Below are 18,884 nucleotides of genomic sequence, written 5' to 3'. Positions count from 1 at the left end.
AGTGTGTTTTACAGTGTAAGTGAGGTGGTTTTTGTTCTTACATTCTGGAAGTATTGCATGTTTAATAGAGGCATTAATTAGACAGATACCCTAATGTGTTGAAACATTATGGATACTGACAGAGGGTAATGGTCTGCTTGATAGCCATTACTATTAAACCGACCATTAACATGTTTCAATATCCAGAATGGGGGACACATTCAATATTGCTCCACAGAACAAAGAGAACTAAGCCTATGTGCAATACACACATTTTCACATAAATGCATTTAGGATTATATAGATTAGAAGAATAAAATCACTTAAAGTACCATTTCAAAGGCCATTCTACATTTCACAAAGTTTACGTTTCTTTGTGAAAGAGTCATAGCTCTATTGATTTTTTTTTATTTGGAAGTATGGATTGGAGGGAACAAAATAATAAAGAATAGCCTTCTGGCACTTGAAACATTTAGAGTCCTGATGTCCTCCTCTCCTGTCTGAGCTGGATGAAAGACGTCTTTATTTGAGAAAGGCTAAAAATAGGAAAATGGGCTAAAATCCTCCATTAAGCAACATAACACGCTGCACACAATATGAAGACTGTTAAGCTACCTACATTATGATTAGCCGAGCCCAGAAGAGATTCCTTTTGAACAGAAACCGTGTTGTCAATGGGAAAAGCAGCCGAGCTCATTAGCACGAACAATAATTAAGATGTGTCAAGGAGTTTAAAAATCCATAGAAAAAGAAGTGACTAATGACTGACAAACAGAATAAAGCTAGGTGTGCTTTATTGAAATAGGATTAGACTAAATTGATGAACAGGATTTCATATTTACTTTCATTAGTTTTAAAAGCCTTACTGTGGATCTGCTTAGGAGCATAAAAGCCTGAGATCATTAAAATATAGTAATCCACGTCATTAGACTGATATGTATGGCCTGTAAAGCAACAGATGTTTTTATAAATTCGGTTAAGCAAAGAAATGGCTCGTTATGTTTACCTACATTTATAGTGAGGAAACAATATTCATTAATTGCTATGAAATTCAAACCAAAACAGGAAATTAGGCAGAAATCAACTACTTTGCGGTCTAAACTTTTTCTTCTTCTTCCTTAAGAATCAAATCTGCAAAATAGACGTCTCACAGAGAAACACCTCTAAATTCCTACCTTGCCAACATGAACATTACAGTCCCATTGTAAATTGAAAGTAAGCAAACTTTGATCAATATTTACACTGGAATAAACAAATTCAAAGGCAATCAGCTTCCTTTTGTGCATTTTTGCTCTTGCATTTAAACTAGTAGTGGAAAACCCCTCCAAGCTCCCCCAAAACACAATAACAGTGTCCTAGGTTCTGTGCATGTGGAGTATTTTAGGTTTCTCCTAACTGAGTAATGAGGAGGGGGCCGGGCTACTATGACTACTGAGAGTAAAAATAATGTAATTCTGGTGAGCAACAAGGCTGGTATCTGACAGAGAGAGAGAGAGACTGAGCAATGGGCAAGCTGGTTGCCCCTACACTGTGGCAGAGACTGCTCTGTAGTTACCCTCCTCTGCTTCTGGCATAGCTGCTCCAGCTCCACCTCCTTGCTCGTCAGTTGCTGCTCCAGGTCCTGGCTGCGGGAGAGAAAGCGCTCTGAATCCTGGGTAATGAGAGAAGAAACTCAGGAGTGAGGTGTCAGACAACAGGGACAGACGAAGCAAATATGATTTCAGAAGAGTCCTTCAAAAGCTTTATATAATAGGAAGACTTTCAAGATTTAACAATGGATTTTGGAAAATAAATTTGACTTATTTTACTTTGTTACAAACTGATTTAAATGGAGTGACAATCCACAGTTTCCAAACAGTGTCTAACAAACTCTATTATAAGCAAGTGATTGTTATTTTAGAGTCCGCCTCCACCCACAGTTGACTTTTATAAACCAGAGTTATTACCTGCAAAAGTATTCGTTCCTTCTCATTCTTAATCTGTTGCTCCATTTCTTCGTACAGTCGCTGGATTTCATCATCGTGTGTAGCTGCCTTTCTGTACAAATAAGATAAAAAAAAAAAAAAAACGCAATATTAAAATTACCTGCACAAGAAAAATTACAGGATCATAATCAGTCAAGGCATCATTATATACATTAATCTGGGTTTACAGTTATTTGCCTGGCCAATCTACATATTCTTTAGTATAAGCAGGCTGATATATAGTTTTTACTTCACAAGAAATTCTGTCCTATTACAAAACACCTCCTAATAATAATTGTAATTTTAAACCCTTTAAAAGTTTTACAAAAGTGAGCAGTGAGATGCACAAAACACACACGAAACATGCATTTCCGACTGCTAATAAAACTAAACAATGCTCAAGGTCCTTGCTTATTTGCTTCTGTTGTAAAAATATACATAATAATGCAATCGTGATGATTGAAATGGAAGTAACTGTAAAATGTATTCATTTTAAATTAAACAGGCACACAACAAGCAAAAGAGTGCTGATATATAGTTTACCTTTACAGAAATATGATGATTTGGGATATTAATATGATTCAGGTAGCAAAGTCACACAACAAGCATCCCTGTTTCCAGGAAGACCCTTTTGGATATATGGAGTATGTTTAATAAGATAGGTTCCTGATCTAAAAAGTGCATTTCAGCTTATTTTCCTTATTATAAAAAACAAAATCATATTTCTATTCTACAAAACATTGAATTAAAATAGTTTATTTCATTGTATGCTCTTCTACAAATCGTTCAAAATTCTTCTAGCAACAAAAATGAAAACATAAAAAAAAAAAAAAAAAAAAAATAAATGGACCCCAAAACTTACAAAGACCTTCATAAGTTCTTGAGTTAATCTACATAGCTTCCCCATCAGTGTATCGCAGTGACATTGGAGACACAATGAGAATATGAATGAGATCTGGATCGTCCCCTCAGCAAGATATACACTTCACTCAGCTACTTTATTACACAGTCCATTGGGACACTAGGTCACATTGACATATGTTTTAATAGATTCCTTTTACAAATAGATTAATTTTAGTACTCTCAGATACCAGTTTCTTGAGAGGGATTTACTCACTCGTACTGGGGGACTATACAGACACAATAACTGCTGTACACAATGTATTCAATCTGATACACGGTCAGAGGAATACTGTGCTATTCTTCCAGCAGTGAAAGAATTGGTCTCCACAAATCTCTTACCGATTCACTGTTACAAATGTTCTGTGGGATTGAGGATGTTCTGGACTCTCTTGACAGGATTTCTAAAACAAATGGACTGAATATTTCTTATTAAAAATGCCAATCATCATAACATGCAAAAGCTAATCTCTAATTGCATTCATTGCATTATCCTGAGATTAAAAGGCCCAATTAAATTCACAAGAGAAATCACGTCTCTATCTTATTATTATTATTATTATTATAGTCTGCATTCTTCAAAGTATTTCTCAGAATTCAAAGAATACACTAAGTGGTTTCAATTAAATGCAAGGTCTGGACACCTCTATATAACACAATAATTGGTAAGATGTTTACATAAACCCAACTCATCTTTGACGGTCTTGACAGGCTAGAAGACATACACCAATCAGCCATAACATTATGACCACTGACAGGTGAAGTGAATAACACTAGTAATTTCGTTATCACGGCACCTGTCAGTGGGTGGGATATATTAGGCAGCAAATGAACATTTTGTCCTCAAAGCTGATGTGTTAGAAGCAGGAAAAATGGTCAAGCGTAAGGATCTGAGCGACTTTGACAAGGGCCAAATTGTGATGGCTAGACGACTGGATCAGAGCATCTCCAAAACTGCAGCTCTTGTGGGGTGTTCCCGGTCTGCAGTGGTCAGTACCTATCAAAAGTGGTGCAAGGAAGGAAAAGCGGTGAACCGGCCACAGGATCATAGGCGGCCAAGGCTCATTGATGCATGTGGGGAGCGAAGGCTGGCCCGTGTGGTCCGATCCAACAGACCAGCTACTGTAGCTCAAATTGCTGAAAAAGTGAATGTTGGTTCTGCTAGAAAGGTGTCAGAACACACAGTGCATCGCAGTTTGTTGCGTATGGGGCTGCGTAGCCGCAGACCAGTCAGGGTGCCCATGCTGACCCCTGTCCACTGCCGAAAGCGCCTACAATGGGCACGTGAGCATCAGAACTGGACCACGGAGCAATGAAAGAAGGTGGCCTGGTCTGATCAATCACGAGTTCAAGGTGTTGACTTGGCCTCCAAATTCCCCAGATCCCAATCCAATCGAGCATCTGTGGGATGTGCTGGACAAACAAGTCCGATCCATGGAGGCCCCACCTCGCAACTTACAGGACTTAAAGGATCTGCTGCTAACGTCTTGGTGCCAGATACCACAGCACACCTTCAGAGGTCTAGTGGAGTCCATGCCTAGAAGGGGCAGGGCTGTTTTGGCAGCAAAAAGGGGACCTACACAACATTAGGCAGGTGGTCATAATGTTATGGCTGATCGGTGTACATCATTTATAAAATATGTAGCAAGTATTTTGACAAAGACAATACTCATGTCCTAAATGTACCTAAATGTTTAAGACAAGTATCGCAATTTGCTGAACTAAAAAACTAAATCATTAGAGTATTTTTGGTGCCTGTGCACAGTCATCACATCACACTTGAGATAGTGCTCAAAGATATTTTAGTCCACCCTCCAAACTGATTCACACTTGAGTGCACAGACATATTGGCTTCTCTTTATTATATTCTTCTCATTATTGTTAAAATGTGGAAAAAGCTTGCCAACCATTTCACATTAGAAAATTCAAAATATATCAATACGAAGGTGTAGATTTGGTGTTGAACAGAATACAATATATACATATAAAAATAACGTTATTTGCAACCACTATGGGTAGCAGTTTTCCAGATGCAATTAGTATCTTGGAGTTTGTATATTAACAAAAATTATGTTTAAACAACTATGAACAGGTCTAATTGGGAAAACAAACTTCAAAGAATACATCAAATAACGAAGTACTTAAGTCATTCGAGAAAAGAAAAGACACTATAAAGCAAAATGGGCTCATTAAGTGAGATTACTTTTCAGACGTGAAAGTTTCCCACGGATCAGAAGTCACCTGGAAGGGATAACACACACATTCTATATGGAATTACTGCCGGCCACCAACCAATCAGGACACTGTATGAAATTCAGGACCGTTCTTTAGGAAAACAACTGTGTACAATGCATGCTTTAAAATAAGTATATAATGTACCATAATTTTAAGACCACTTCAGTGCAATTCATTAAGATAAAAAATAATGACGCACTATATAAATACATAGATAGAGATATAAACACATACAAAAAAGTACACAAAAAGAACAAATGTCTCCAGATTGAATCAGTACACAAACCTCTTGAGTGCACTCTCCATCTCGCTCTTCTCCTGGTTGGCCTCCTTTATCTGGAAGGTGACTCTGGCCAAGAACTCCTCAAAATTGGACAGAAGTTGGGGCTCATCTCGCCTCAGCTGGGCCCAGAGGCTACGGACTTCGCTGGGCCTAGGAAAAAAAAAGGAGGAAATTGTCAAGCTTAATCAGCAGTTTTGAACTCCCAAAAAGGAACATAATATTGCTGTCAACTTTTTCACTGAGAAATTAAATACAAATTGAATAAAGCTGAAAGACTCAAAGTCTATTAATTTATTTACACAACATAGTTTTGTTGGGTTGTTGGGTTCATTTGTTTGGTGGTGCAATACAAACTAATGGGACATGGCAGGTTTGCTTCATTTCCAGGGCTAACATTAGTAGGTGTACCTGATGTCAATATGGTGCAGTGATTGACAGCTGCAATTTGGCTTCTCTGGACTGAGTAAGAGCGCATTTATAAAGGTTAGGTTTAGTCATGCATTGAACGTGAATACCGTCTCTCTCTCCAGGGACATTTGTCATTTTTCTCTTGGCTAGTTTTCTTGTTCATCTACTGCTGCTCATCATCTTCAAATGACCCACTCTTCTATGGGGAATGGTAAAAACTCACAGTGGCTTAAAGGATCCAAAGGAACCATGCAATGTGGGCACCCGCTGGAATACACAACCAAATACCGATGCAATCTTTGTCCTTGGCTTCTGACTTACTCTTCAAAGATATTGCTGGCTCCCAGGCTGTCGATGAGCATGCAGAAATGCCTCTCCTCGTCATCCTCGCTGCCAGCCAGCCGCTCCTCCCACTGGCTCTGGTAGAAGCTCTCCGGCTGGCTCTGGCACTGGCCTGGCTCCTCCACCACCTCACTCACAGAGATCCTCCGGCCAAATAGAAACTCGCCTGAAAAGCAGGCAGACACGTGTAAACCCTACAATGCATTTCTTTCTAATGATCACTTCAGCCCATTACCTTCTGGGAGAGGTTTATTCTCTCACGATTGATGGCAAATCCATATAAATTCTGCAAATGCATCTAAAATAAGTGTTCTTTAAAATAAACAAAGGCAGCCATAATAAATAATTTGGAGTTTAAAATTCGGTAACACTTTACAATAGGTCTCCCTAGTTACAGTGTATTAACATAGTAGGTACTGAGTAACTACATCTTAGTTACTGCATTATTACCATGTACTTAATGTGTAAAAATGATTCATGGTACATGTAAGTACACATTTGTCTGGCAAGGATGCATTTGGAGCTATACTGGCAATTAGTTTAACACCATTCACTAGAAATAATATATTTGATAAGAACGCTTCTCGTAGTTGTTTTTTCCATCTATGCCCCTCGAGTGGCGGTACCTAACCAGTTTCTATGTCTTGTGTGTAGCATTTTATGATAATTGTGATGAAATGTTATACAGGTTGTTTTGGTAGTTGTGGGTGTTGTCTCTATATCTTATAATAATTTATTCACAAGAGACTCACTGAACCCTGTTGTGAACTCTTCCAAGGTGAGGTAACCATTCCCATCTGCGTCCAGCGTGTCGAAGACATTCTCTAGTTCATCTGCGCTGAGGGGCAACTCACCATGGAGCCTCTGCAAAAACAAAATCAGCTGTTGCCTTATCGAAAACAAATCCAACACAGCTTTCATATAAGTACAGGAAGAGACTGACTGCCAATTATCACACTGCTAAATAATGATTTACTCATTTGAGGTCAGCCCTAGAGATGTAGCCAAGCAGATGCGCTTCATAACCGGACTGTACATTCCTGATGTCAAAGTGAACGCTCTCACCTTGTAGGGCTATGACAGAATATATTTCATTATTAACATTTCTGTCCTGTTGCAGCATATTGAAACATGACATTTTAAAATCACATACTCAATGCCTGAACAAGAAATTAAAATTAAATTATTAAAATTAGTAGTGCTTAAATGTATATGATTTATTAATGACAAGAAGTGAAAAAAACACCTGTGGTATTGAAAGCAATGGACTTCTGAAGAATACAGCTCACATCTGTGTGATTTTATGACATTTAATATGATTAACAGCAAGCTTGTACGTACTCGGGTAGGTCATCAGAAGATGTTGTGATAGGGTAGACCATTTGAAGAGGAATCAGTGCGGATCCTAAAATGATGGTTTTATGCATTGGTGTTAGTGTATATGTAAGATGTCTGGCATTTTCCAATTAACATTTTAAAATCAACAAGTTTAGGGCGGATATCAAAAGCATGTACCATTTAATGGTTTTAGGATATGTAATTATAGTTTCTGATGATAACATGAAGCGTAGCAGTTATAATGTTTATTTGCTTTATTGGAGCTTAAAGTATAGAAAAATCAGCCAATGAATGGTGAGTTTTAAATTTAAAAGTTGCTTATAAGATAGAATCAAAGTGCAGAAATTTCATACACTTCACTTATCCAATATTTGCAACATGAAAGGATGCATAAAACCACATTTTGCACAAGTTCCCCTTTAATGAGTGAAACCTAAAACATTTGTTGTTTCTGCAGCACTCAAACCAAGTTTTACAGGAAAACACAATTATAAACGTCCCCTTTTGTAAATAACCGACTTGTCCTGTAGAAGTTTGGTTTCTCTGCACTGCCAACATATCTTGGGAGAGTGATGTCTGCGCAGCTTTTGACACAAGTGACCACCAAATCTTGATACACCGCTTAGAACCCCTTATTTCACTATGTGGTATCCTGGTTTAAATCATATCTGAAAAACAGACTCCAATATGTATAGATTAATGAAAACTACTAAAATGTAACTGAAGTTAAGTATGGAGTACCACAGGATTCAAACCTATACCGTTTTCATTGTACATGAACCCTTTAGGTGATATAATTAAACTACATACTGTTAACTTTCCCAGTTATGCAGACGACACACAATAATATTTGTCAGTAAATCCTAACAATACCATAGACATAGCAATACTAATCTGCCGTCTGTCCGAGATTAAAACTTGGATGACAAGTAATTTTCTTATGCTTAATTCTGATAAAATTCCTAATTTTAGTGGACAAAAATCAAAATGTTCATCATACACTGACAAAACTGAGTAATGGTAACTTTAATTTCTCCCTTAAGTAAATGGCATGAAATCTGGACATCTGTGACCATAATCTATCCTTTGAATAGAAATCTTCCTTCCTCCAGTTTAGAAACATTGCTAAATTAAGACAATTCCTCTCATTACATGACACTGTATGCACATTTGATACATCTAGATTGGATTACTGTAATGCCATTCTGTCAGGCAGCACAAACAGAGCTATGTCTGCATTTCTGTTAGTCCAAAATGCTGCTGCAAGAATTCTAACTAAAAAAAAAAAAAAAAAAACATGAACACATCACTGCAGCATTAATTTCTCTTCACTGGCTCCCTGTGCGCTACAGGATAGATTTCAAACTTCTCTTACTAGCATTTAAAGCACTTAAGGGGGTGGCATCATCCTAATTATAAGATCTTCTTACCAAATACACTCCAGGTCAGCCACTGAGATCCCAGGAAACCAGTTAATGGTCCCTAAAATATACACAAGAAAATCACAGGAGGCCGAGCATTTAGTTATAGGGCCCTGAAACTGTGGAACCATCTTCCAGCCAATGTAAGAGATGCCCCCTCTGTCTTAGCCTCTGTTTTTTCTAGCCCATAGTGCCGCCGGTGTGCCATGGACATGAATAATTGTATTTGTCCGGCAGGAGATGTCCTGCACTGTATGACCAGTACCTGAGCACAATCATCTTTTTGTCATCCAGCAATAGCCCCCTCTGAGGGGCTGACTAGGTACCTTGTCCCCCTCCGTGGAAGCCCGAAGAGGCTCAACCCACCCCAGAGGGCTGATGAGGCACCCCACCATGGAGGGCTAACATGGCACCCACGCCCTATCAGGGCCACAGCCAGCAGCACCACTGAAGAAGTTTCTGATCTCCTTGCTGCTGTAACAACTATACTGCCTGGAGGGGAGGCAATCATTAGGCCTAGGCCATAAGCTGTGGACCCCCCGAGATTAATATTCTCCTCTAACAATTTTCCATCCATAGGAGTTTTTGTTTTTCTCTCCTCCATGCCTCATGGTTTATTTAATGTTGGCTTACTTATTTTAGTTCATTAAACTGTTTATTTATTTTAATTTAAAATGTTGTTGTAGTATGTTTGTCACTCTGTAAAGAGCTCTGTGTTTACCCTGCTAAGGGCACTATACAAATAAAAATGATTGATTGATTGATGGTTATGATTTCCCACTATAAAATAAATTGGTTAAAGGACTGAAGCAGGAATTAAAATATAATAAATAGATTGTCCCTGTAATTTCTTTAATGCTTTAATGAATTTGTTCCCATTCTGTTGCAGCTGCAAATATTTAATTGTAATTTGTGTACAAACTGTTACAAAGGCGATTTAGAAGCTGGAGTTTAGAGAATCTGTTGTTGCTTGTTGGTACTAATTGAAGTGATGATTAAGCTTAATATGGTAACCATGTCAGGTAATGTGAAGCATATTATTTTCTTGTTTTTTGTCTGGTTGTGTATATTTTAAATATAGCATGATTGACATTACAAAAAACATTTAGGGAAATACATTACATTAAAAAATATAAATGTCATGTAATAAGTGAAAAAACTAATTGTTTTATATTAAACGAAAATCATTGCCCTTTGATAGACATGACATCCACTTTTCTATTTAGAAAGACCAAATCAACAATATGAATGAAACATTTCTGAAACTATGCTTTAAGAACAACAACAACAACAACAACATTAAAGAAAACTCTTAAATTAAAGCCATACAAAAACACAAATTTCAATTTAGATTTATGAAAAAATCCATCTGCAGAATCACATTTCTTGTGTGTGTGTGTGTGTAACCACAAAGTTGTCCAAGAGGTAACACAGATTTCTCAAACTAAGACCTGTGCGGTTCCTCCAACAGGTGAGCTTCACTGTTTACATTACAATGCATTTCTCTTTCTCATGATCACTTCAGCCCATTACCTTCTGGGAGAGGTTTAGTCTCTCAAGATTGATGGCAAATCCATATATATCTTGAAAATGCATCTAAAATAAGTGTCTTTAACTCCATTAGCTACCTTTTCAAATAAAAAAGTCACCCATTGAAAGATAAAGACAACACCTTTCACACATTATCCTTATAGCCTGCCACTGTTTCGATACTTTCAAAGAAGCATGAAGCATTAGGCTGTAATCAGTTGTTTTCTTGAAATAGAATTGTTCTCCATTAATATATTGATTTATTAAAGTCTGATGTAAGGCATTGAACAAATGGATAAAAAATAAAGAGCCATTCGAATAAGCCAACCCCCTCTCCTACTGGACCTTGGATGTCCCACAGCTGCTTGAGGACTTAAATCCAATCCACCAGGAGAGATCGTTTAAATATAATTCCTTTGATAGATCAGTTTGGTGGAGGAAGGCAGCAGTGAAAAAAATGAATGGAGAAAACGTCCATTGCAGATGTGATTTCCTTTACTGCATGGTTTAGTTTACTCAAGGTGGAGCAAGTTCATGCTTACAATGCCAGACTGATAACATGGTCAATGAGTCATGAGTCAAGGAGGCAAGAGATATTTGTGAGACTACTGCTGTAAGACCCAGATACCTTGGAACTGACAATGCTATCTACCAAAACGGTCATTAAACGACACGCGAGGATTGTGTATAGAAGATCAAACCATTGGCCTCATACAAGATATCAAGGATGCCTTTGGAATTAGGATTGGCAAGAAAAGCTGCTGGACTGGTCAGTCATATATGAAACAGTTAGGTTTGTGAGGTCCAGTGCAAAGTTGAAGCAGCCCATTCCATGTAAGCTCACAGTACTTTGAGTTGGCTTACGGTATTTCTGCAATTGACTGTTACGAATCTTTTATCATCGGCTGAGGGTGTTCAACTTTGGTCAACATTTGGAGCCTTTGAACTGATGGCAGTAAGAGACATTAGCCACAAACTTCCACCTGAATACATTTCTGGGCCAGTCAAATAAGTCTCTTCTTGCTTTCCAGACAAGTGTCAATAGACTAGTCAAAGCAGACCGCAGATCTTCCAATCTGCAAAACTTAACAGAAAAAGACTCCTGCAATGATTTGTTCCAGAAACTATCAGGAACTTCCACAGAGGCCAATGCTGTAAAAACCCTGTCCTGCTATGGGTATTCCCTGACAGCAATTTAAAGCAGCACATTTGGATAAAAGCAGGCACACACAGTTTGTTGAGCTGAACGTAGCTTAACAGGGTGTTAGTGGTAGCCTCTGCCACACACTATGAAAAAATGACATAATCCATAAAAATGCATGGATGGCTCAGGGCGGATGAAAATGGCATGCTGCACAAAAAGCTGAAAAAGGCCAAACAAATGCAGTATGCACTTCCAAGATGTAATCTTCAGGAATAAAACATCTAAACATGCATTTGCCTCTAACTAGCCTCAAATGACTCACAGAACAGGCCTGAAAAAGGACTAAATTATCTTTGCCTAGTTCTAATAAATCAGATGGTTTACATCCTGGGACACAGATGCTGGACTAGAATTTATAGGGTATTGACAGTAATCTGTTGTACAAAAAGACAGCTTTATAACATGGTAAATAATTATACTTCCTAACATCTAGTGTATCTTTCATAATATTAAAACACATAGTTTAACACCTTCCACAAATAGTCACAGAAAAATACAGTGGTTTTAATAAATGCATAAAACAGCTTTACACTGAAACCTACACAGTAGGGTTTGCAAAAGCACTTTACTACCTCACGTCCGTTTCATTGTTCTGAGACAGATCCACAGCAAGAATGTAAAGCCACAGGTTTTAAAACAGCTCTGCGTACGTAGCAGGCCTTGCAAAGCACTCTATTCTTCATCACCGCTTAATACCAAGGCCTAGTCTTTGTTCCAGGACAGAGCATCAGCAAACACACAAAAGCCACAGGTTGAGCATCACAGAAACACACCCTGACCATCCGTATTAAGCAGTGTACAGACTCTTGCCAGATGTGAAGCTTTGATATCTAGGTTTAAAAATCCATGTTCGCCGTATACTGAAGTACAATTAAATGTTTTCTACTGAATTGTATGATGCACCTCGTGTGATTAGACAACCAACCACATCTTTAAAACAATTGTGTGATGGCCAACATCACAATCATATTAATGATTAAATGTACTTTTCAGTAGTGTGGGTTGTAAAGATCTTAAAATCAAAACTTGAAAACCAAAATTCACACCAGTAAGAGGCATATAACACATATCGAAGCAATGGTCCGTTGCTCCTCGGCATTAACATGAAATTCCAATAATACTCATAGCAAGAAATCATTCTTCTGAGAAAGTCTCCTTCTCCAGAGTTGAATTTCAATAAGACATAGGCCTACTCTACAGGGTATCATCACTGAAACTTTTATGGAATCATTTTATGGTAAAGACTCTGTATCTACTCCTATTACTTATCAAAATTAAGCAAAATATTCTGTAAGCTTGTTGTGCAAGACGTGTTTAAAACAGATGGAAGGGTCCATAATTATAAGAGCATTGTCAGAAATAGAGGATCAAAGGTAGCAAGCTATTGAGAGGCCTCTTCAGTATGTACGAGTGATGTATGAAAGGTATGTTTGATACATTTGCGAATATCCTACCAGGCTAAAAACCAAATCTGCACATAAATAAGAAACGTGGAAAAACACGAGAGAGAAAACGATTATGAAAAATAAAAAATCTATCTATAACCACAAAACTATAACTATATTGCTACACAACTTGCAATTATTCTGCTTTATTCTGCGTTTTTTGTTTTTAAAGGACGTAGCTATAATTATTAATATTATTTTACCACACTCCTTTTAATGGCAACTACAGCTTTAAAGTATAGAGTTTGGATGAAAAATCTGCCTCAGAATCCTTCAGTTGAAACCCCAGGTCCTTCACTGAGGTCTTAAATACACATAAATACAAATACAGAGGCACTTTTGCATTTTGTAAGATGAGAATGTATACTTTAGGTGGCATTTGCCGTGTCAAAGAAATATTTTAAACCACAAAAAGAAAGAACACCCCCTTTTTAATTCAAAGATTACATTAGTACACAGAAATACATAATTTAGTCTTTTTTTGTGATATGAAAAAACAAAGCAATGGATTACTAAAATCAAAGAAATACAACCAGAACCAGAAACTAACCAACATTTTGCTTCTCATAGTTTTTGTTTGTTTGTTTTGTAATTAGTATGATTTATTAATTTTGCATACAATGGCATATGTTTAAAAGCAGGCTATGTTATATATTTATAAAAACTCAACAGGATATAATAATAATGTATTAGACTAAGAATGTTCTAATTTCTTTAAACTATAGTAGAATGGATACGCATGAGAAGGGACACACCAGCAGGACAGGCCAGTGTATACAGTGCTCTAGCCATTTGTGTACGCTGCGGAGGCCAGGCAGAGAAAGCCCCAGCTGGACTAAACTCTCTCCACTCGCAACAGTGAATGAGGTACAAGTGGTTAGACAATTTCCTAAAAGCCTCCACCCAGATTGAACATTCAGCAGGTATTGTCATTAGCCGACCGTGCTGCAGAGGGGGCAGCCGGGTCTTATCTGGCTGCTCTACAGCTAGTGTGAGAGTCAAAGGTGCACATAGAAAATACTGACCAAAAATTTGACTGTGATATTATAGCGTGTACTATTTTTATGTTCATTTTTTCGAAGAGAAACTTATTTGTCATACAAACTTTACCACAAGAAAAAAATATTTTTGTTTTAACCTTTACATTTCTACAGCGGTGAACGTTATATTACACCCGATTCAATCATTCAATTTGCTTTATGCTAATATCGAATAGGTCCCAATGCTCTCAAATTACAAGAAAACAAGAAAAAAAAAAAAAAGCATTGGTGGGATATTTTAGAGAAATAATGTGGTTTTAAAAACAAAACAGTCAGCTGAATAGCTGAATATACTTAAAGAGTAAAAACAGTCAGTACAGCTCTTACCACAAACGTTTGAGAGACCTAGTAAACACGACCAACATGTTCTTGTGAAGAGATGAGTGAGTGCAGTATGAAATGAAATGCTTTTGAGAAGTCATAAGATAAAAATCTTAATTTGAAACATCCTTCAGAGTTCAAAATGAAGAATTAAAGTCATCGTTGACTTGAACCATATTATTCATGTCAGTACTGGTTTGAATACTGTTTTATAGTTGATGCAGATCCCATTTCAAAACATAAAAATAAAAAGACCACAAAATAAATTTGCTGTAATGAGAATAAAAAACACTGGTAAATTCTACAATGGATCAGTAAAGGAGAGGATATAAAACAATCTTAGGTAGGTAACTTTTACTTAATACAAACTAAGGTTATTTTGGACCCTAGAGAAGAAACAAACAGGACTTTATAATATATTTCCAAGCCATTTAGAAACAGTTTGCTAGGAATCGGTGTGATATTAAGCTCACAGAAGGGCATTTAAAAGACAATTAAAAAAGTTTGACAGGGCATGCAATACTACTTTTCTTTCCTACCCCCATCGTACCTGCATATCTCTTCGATTGATGAAGCCCTTGCCCTCGATGTCACAGGTCTGGAAAAACTCGTGCGCCTTCTCCAACATGGTGAGCCGGCCGGTCTCCAGGCTGTCGCCGCCGCTCCAGTCCCGGGCGTCTGTGCTTAAGGACGACGAGGCGTCCTCCTTTGTGCGGCTGCTGTGGGCCACTTTGGCGGCACAGGTGCTTGAAAAAGCTGCCATGCTACTTTGTTCAGTTCTTCCTTTCAAGGGGTCACAGTTTGGTGGCAGAACCCCCCTGAGCGCTGCAGGTTCCGGTGTAAGCACATCAGAAGCGCCAGACTATGGTGCTCGTCATCTCTTAGCAACAGCCTCTTTAATTAGTCAACGAAGCCTAAGAGAAAGACAACACAACAACAACAAAAAGAGCTTTTAAAACCCCCTTTTCTATGGATATGACCACGCAACGCTCCAGAAAGAGCAGCTGAAGACTGTACTCATGATACTGAACACAAAGGAGAAATAAGAATGACCTGATAGAGACCAAACCGCACTTCTCTGAGATTACATATGCGCATTGAAAGAGTTCAAACCTGCAGTGTGCCTCAGTTTGTTAGTTTTTTCTTAATCCACACTATCCTTTGAGGAGAAACAAACAAACAACAAAAAAAGACACTAGTTGCTCCTTGTTCTCAAAATGCACAGAGACTCAGACACACACACACACACACACAGTGTAATAAGCGCAGAGCACAGATTGCAATATTTACCTGAACGGAAAGGATGGAACACGTCACTAAAGCTTGCATAGAATTGCTGGGATAACAACTTATTTTGATCCATGAATCCAGACTCATCCAGATCAACAGACATTTCTAAAGTGCATACATACGTACATAGAGTAACAACTGTACATACACACAGAAAGAGAGAAAGTCTAGTACCTCTCGATATTTAAATCATTTGTTTTAATCTTGCAAGCTTCAGATGATTCAATACGGTGTGCAGTAGAGACCTGGAATACCACATTTTCAGAATATTTCTTTATCATCTGTTCCACTGCTTTCTCATTAGTTATCATTAAATGAAACTATCGTGCAATTTGGTCTTGACAAGATTAATACATATAAACTGTATTAAAGCAGTGACTGATCCCAGCTTCAGAACAATAATTAAAGGCAAACACAGTGACAGTAGCATTAATGTGTGGTACTGTGTTGACCAAATGGGTGTAGTGACACTGTATAATGTAATGTCTCTGTAAATATATACAATATATACACACACTCTATATATTTATACAATGTATATTATAACACAATTAGAATATAAAACAATCATCAATACTGTTTTGAGAGTAGCTTCTTTTTTCCAAAATTAAAAAAAAAACCTTTGTTTTGCAGTACTCTCGTAATATTGAGACACTGTTTGCGCATAACCCTTAAAATACGGTTTTATAATAACAATTTATATTGATAAAATAATTTACAAACATGTTAGGCTATATGCTGCTTTGATACAATATCATTATTGTATCACAGCTCTGTTTAACCTGCTATACTTCTCTAAATAACTAGATAGGAGGGGATTTGGGATTTGAATTAAAGAACAAAAGGACCACAAACAGAACGTGGGTTCATGTCAAGGCTTCACAGTCCCATGCACTGCTTGTGATTATATTATGAGGTGAATAAAATGAGATGTAAATGATCACAATGGAAAAGAAAAGGCTTTCATCAGTCCAGTGAGGTTTTATTCCGGACAGTTAGATGTTTTGCATAAATATTCTTTCAAATATATTTCTCTCATCCTTTCAGCTACACTGCAAAACCATCAGATAAAAAGAAAAGGAAAAAAAATTGTAATTCGATGTTTCCTGTTACTATATGTTTTTTAAAGTATGCCTGTTTACAAAACTGATTATTAATTAAATTGGCTTAATGCCGGATCTCTTGGCAAACATCCATCTTCTTTTACTTTAATTTATTTTATTTGTTGTTGCACATCTCACCCTGATATGCTATGAAATGGACTTCCTTGCTGCTCTGTATTAATACACAAATGATGCTCTCTTTTTTGAGATGTTGTGCTGTCTTTATCTGAGCTGTAAATCACAGAATTGTCATATATTTAACCATGGAAATTAATTAATTCAATTTCACTGTATATTGACCTGAAGCCCCAGTTAAAAAGTAATCTGGTTGTGCAGCCAAACTAGACTGGTGCCAGAAACATGGGTCAGGCTATGATCAATGGCATGTTTACCAGCTCAACATTATGTTAGTGTTACACTTTGATCTGAAACTGAACTCGAGGGAGGACTGAATAATACTGTTGTAGACACAGTGCTGCAGATGAAACAACAGTCATCAGGAAAACAGTGCATCAACTTATTTTGAAGAAGAAAAATACATTCAAAATACTTTCTATGAGTACTGATGTCTCTGGTTTAATCATCAGATGTTGTCAATACAATGAAAGGGAACAGTGACCTTGGATGCAAGCATGGGCGAAACAAGCAAAAATTTATAAAAATAAGGATAAGTCACTTAAAAATATATATTTTTCCTCTTCTTCTGTGGCACATGAAAAAAAGGGAAACGGCCAAATCGGAAGCAAAATGTACATATTCAGAGAAAATGCTTTGTTCCTTCTAGACTAATTTAAAAACATATGATAGGGATACCATGCAATCAGTTTTTTGTTTTGTAGGCTGTACTAGTATATTGTGATCATATTGTTACAAGGACACTCAGAAGGATTGGAGTGAGAGACAAACGAAATAGCCAGAGTTTTCAGTTAAACAAGAGGAACCTTATTCACTTATTAAATAAATAAAAACTGGCTAGGTAACCCAAAATGAAAATAACTCCCAAAATACTCATATTGACTGTAATTATATTCAACTTCTCCTGTAGCCCAGGTATTACTGCTGGTTCCTCCATACAGTCTAGTTTTACTAGCCTTCAGTTTCATTCACTTAAAATATTTCCTACACAGGGCTGAATCACTACTAGTTTTTGAGCTAGCTTGAGGAAACTCCACTCAACTAAGTCATGCACATACAGTGAGGGAAAAAAGTATTTGATCCCCTGCTGATTTTGTACGTTTGCCCACTGACAAATAAATTATCAGTCTATAATTTTAATGGTAGGTGTATTTTAACAGTGAGAGACAGAATAACAACAAAAAAATCCAGAAAAAACGCATTTCAAAAAAGTTATACATTTACATATACAAGATTTGCATGTTAATGAGGGAAATAAGTATTTGATCCCCTATCAATCAGCAAGATTTCTGGCTCCCAGGTGTCTTTTATACAGGTAACGAGCTGAGATTAGGAGCACTCTCTTAAAGGGAGAGCTCCTAATCTCAGCTCGTTACCTGTATAAAAGACACCTGTCCACAGAAGCAATCAATCAATCAGATTCCAAACTCTCCACCATGGCCAAGACCAAAGAGCTGTCCAAGGATGTCAGGGACAAGATTGTAGACCTACACAAGGCTGGAATGGGCTACAAGACCATCGCCAAGCAGCTTGGTGAGAAGGTGACAACAGTTGGTGCGATTATTCGCAAATGGAAGAAACACAAAATAACTGTCAGTCTCCCTCGGTCTGGGGCTCCATGCAAGATCTCACCTCGTGGAGTTTCAATGATCATGAGAACGGTGAGGAATCAGCCCAGAACTACACGGGAGGATCTTGTTAATGATCTCAAGGCAGCTGGGACCATAGTCACCAAGAAAACAATTGGTAACACACTACGCCGTGAAGGACTGAAATCCTGCAGCGCCCGCAAGGTCCCCCTGCTCAAGAAAGCACATGTACAGGCCCGTCTGAAGTTTGCCAATGAACATCTGAATGATTCAGAGGAGAACTGGGTGAAAGTGTTGTGCTCAGATGAGACCAAAATCGAGCTCTTTGGAATCAACTCAACTCGCCATGTTTGGAGG

The 18,884-nt window shown here is 37.6% G+C and overlaps 1 protein-coding gene across 1 annotated transcript in view; it reads right to left on the bottom strand.

The window, feature by feature from the left end:
• The window catches only part of cracr2aa (calcium release activated channel regulator 2Aa), a 45,248-nt gene that overhangs the window by 12,888 nt on the left and 13,476 nt on the right, over positions 1-18,884 (bottom strand). Inside the window, exons 2-7 of the mRNA XM_066724170.1 lie at positions 14,961-15,324; positions 6,864-6,975; positions 6,091-6,277; positions 5,365-5,511; positions 1,926-2,016; positions 1,535-1,630 (exon numbers count right to left, since the gene is read on the bottom strand). Coding sequence (XP_066580267.1) covers positions 1,535-1,630; positions 1,926-2,016; positions 5,365-5,511; positions 6,091-6,277; positions 6,864-6,975; positions 14,961-15,173 — 846 coding nt within the window. The 5' untranslated portion in view covers positions 15,174-15,324. The remainder of the gene's footprint in view (positions 1-1,534; positions 1,631-1,925; positions 2,017-5,364; positions 5,512-6,090; positions 6,278-6,863; positions 6,976-14,960; positions 15,325-18,884) is intronic.

The sequence above is a fragment of the Amia ocellicauda genome, chromosome 15 (assembly GCF_036373705.1).
Source record: "Amia ocellicauda isolate fAmiCal2 chromosome 15, fAmiCal2.hap1, whole genome shotgun sequence".
NCBI lineage: Eukaryota > Metazoa > Chordata > Actinopteri > Amiiformes > Amiidae > Amia > Amia ocellicauda.
The sequence above is the reverse complement of the archived record's forward strand: the minus strand, read 5'-3'. Positions and strand labels throughout refer to the sequence as shown.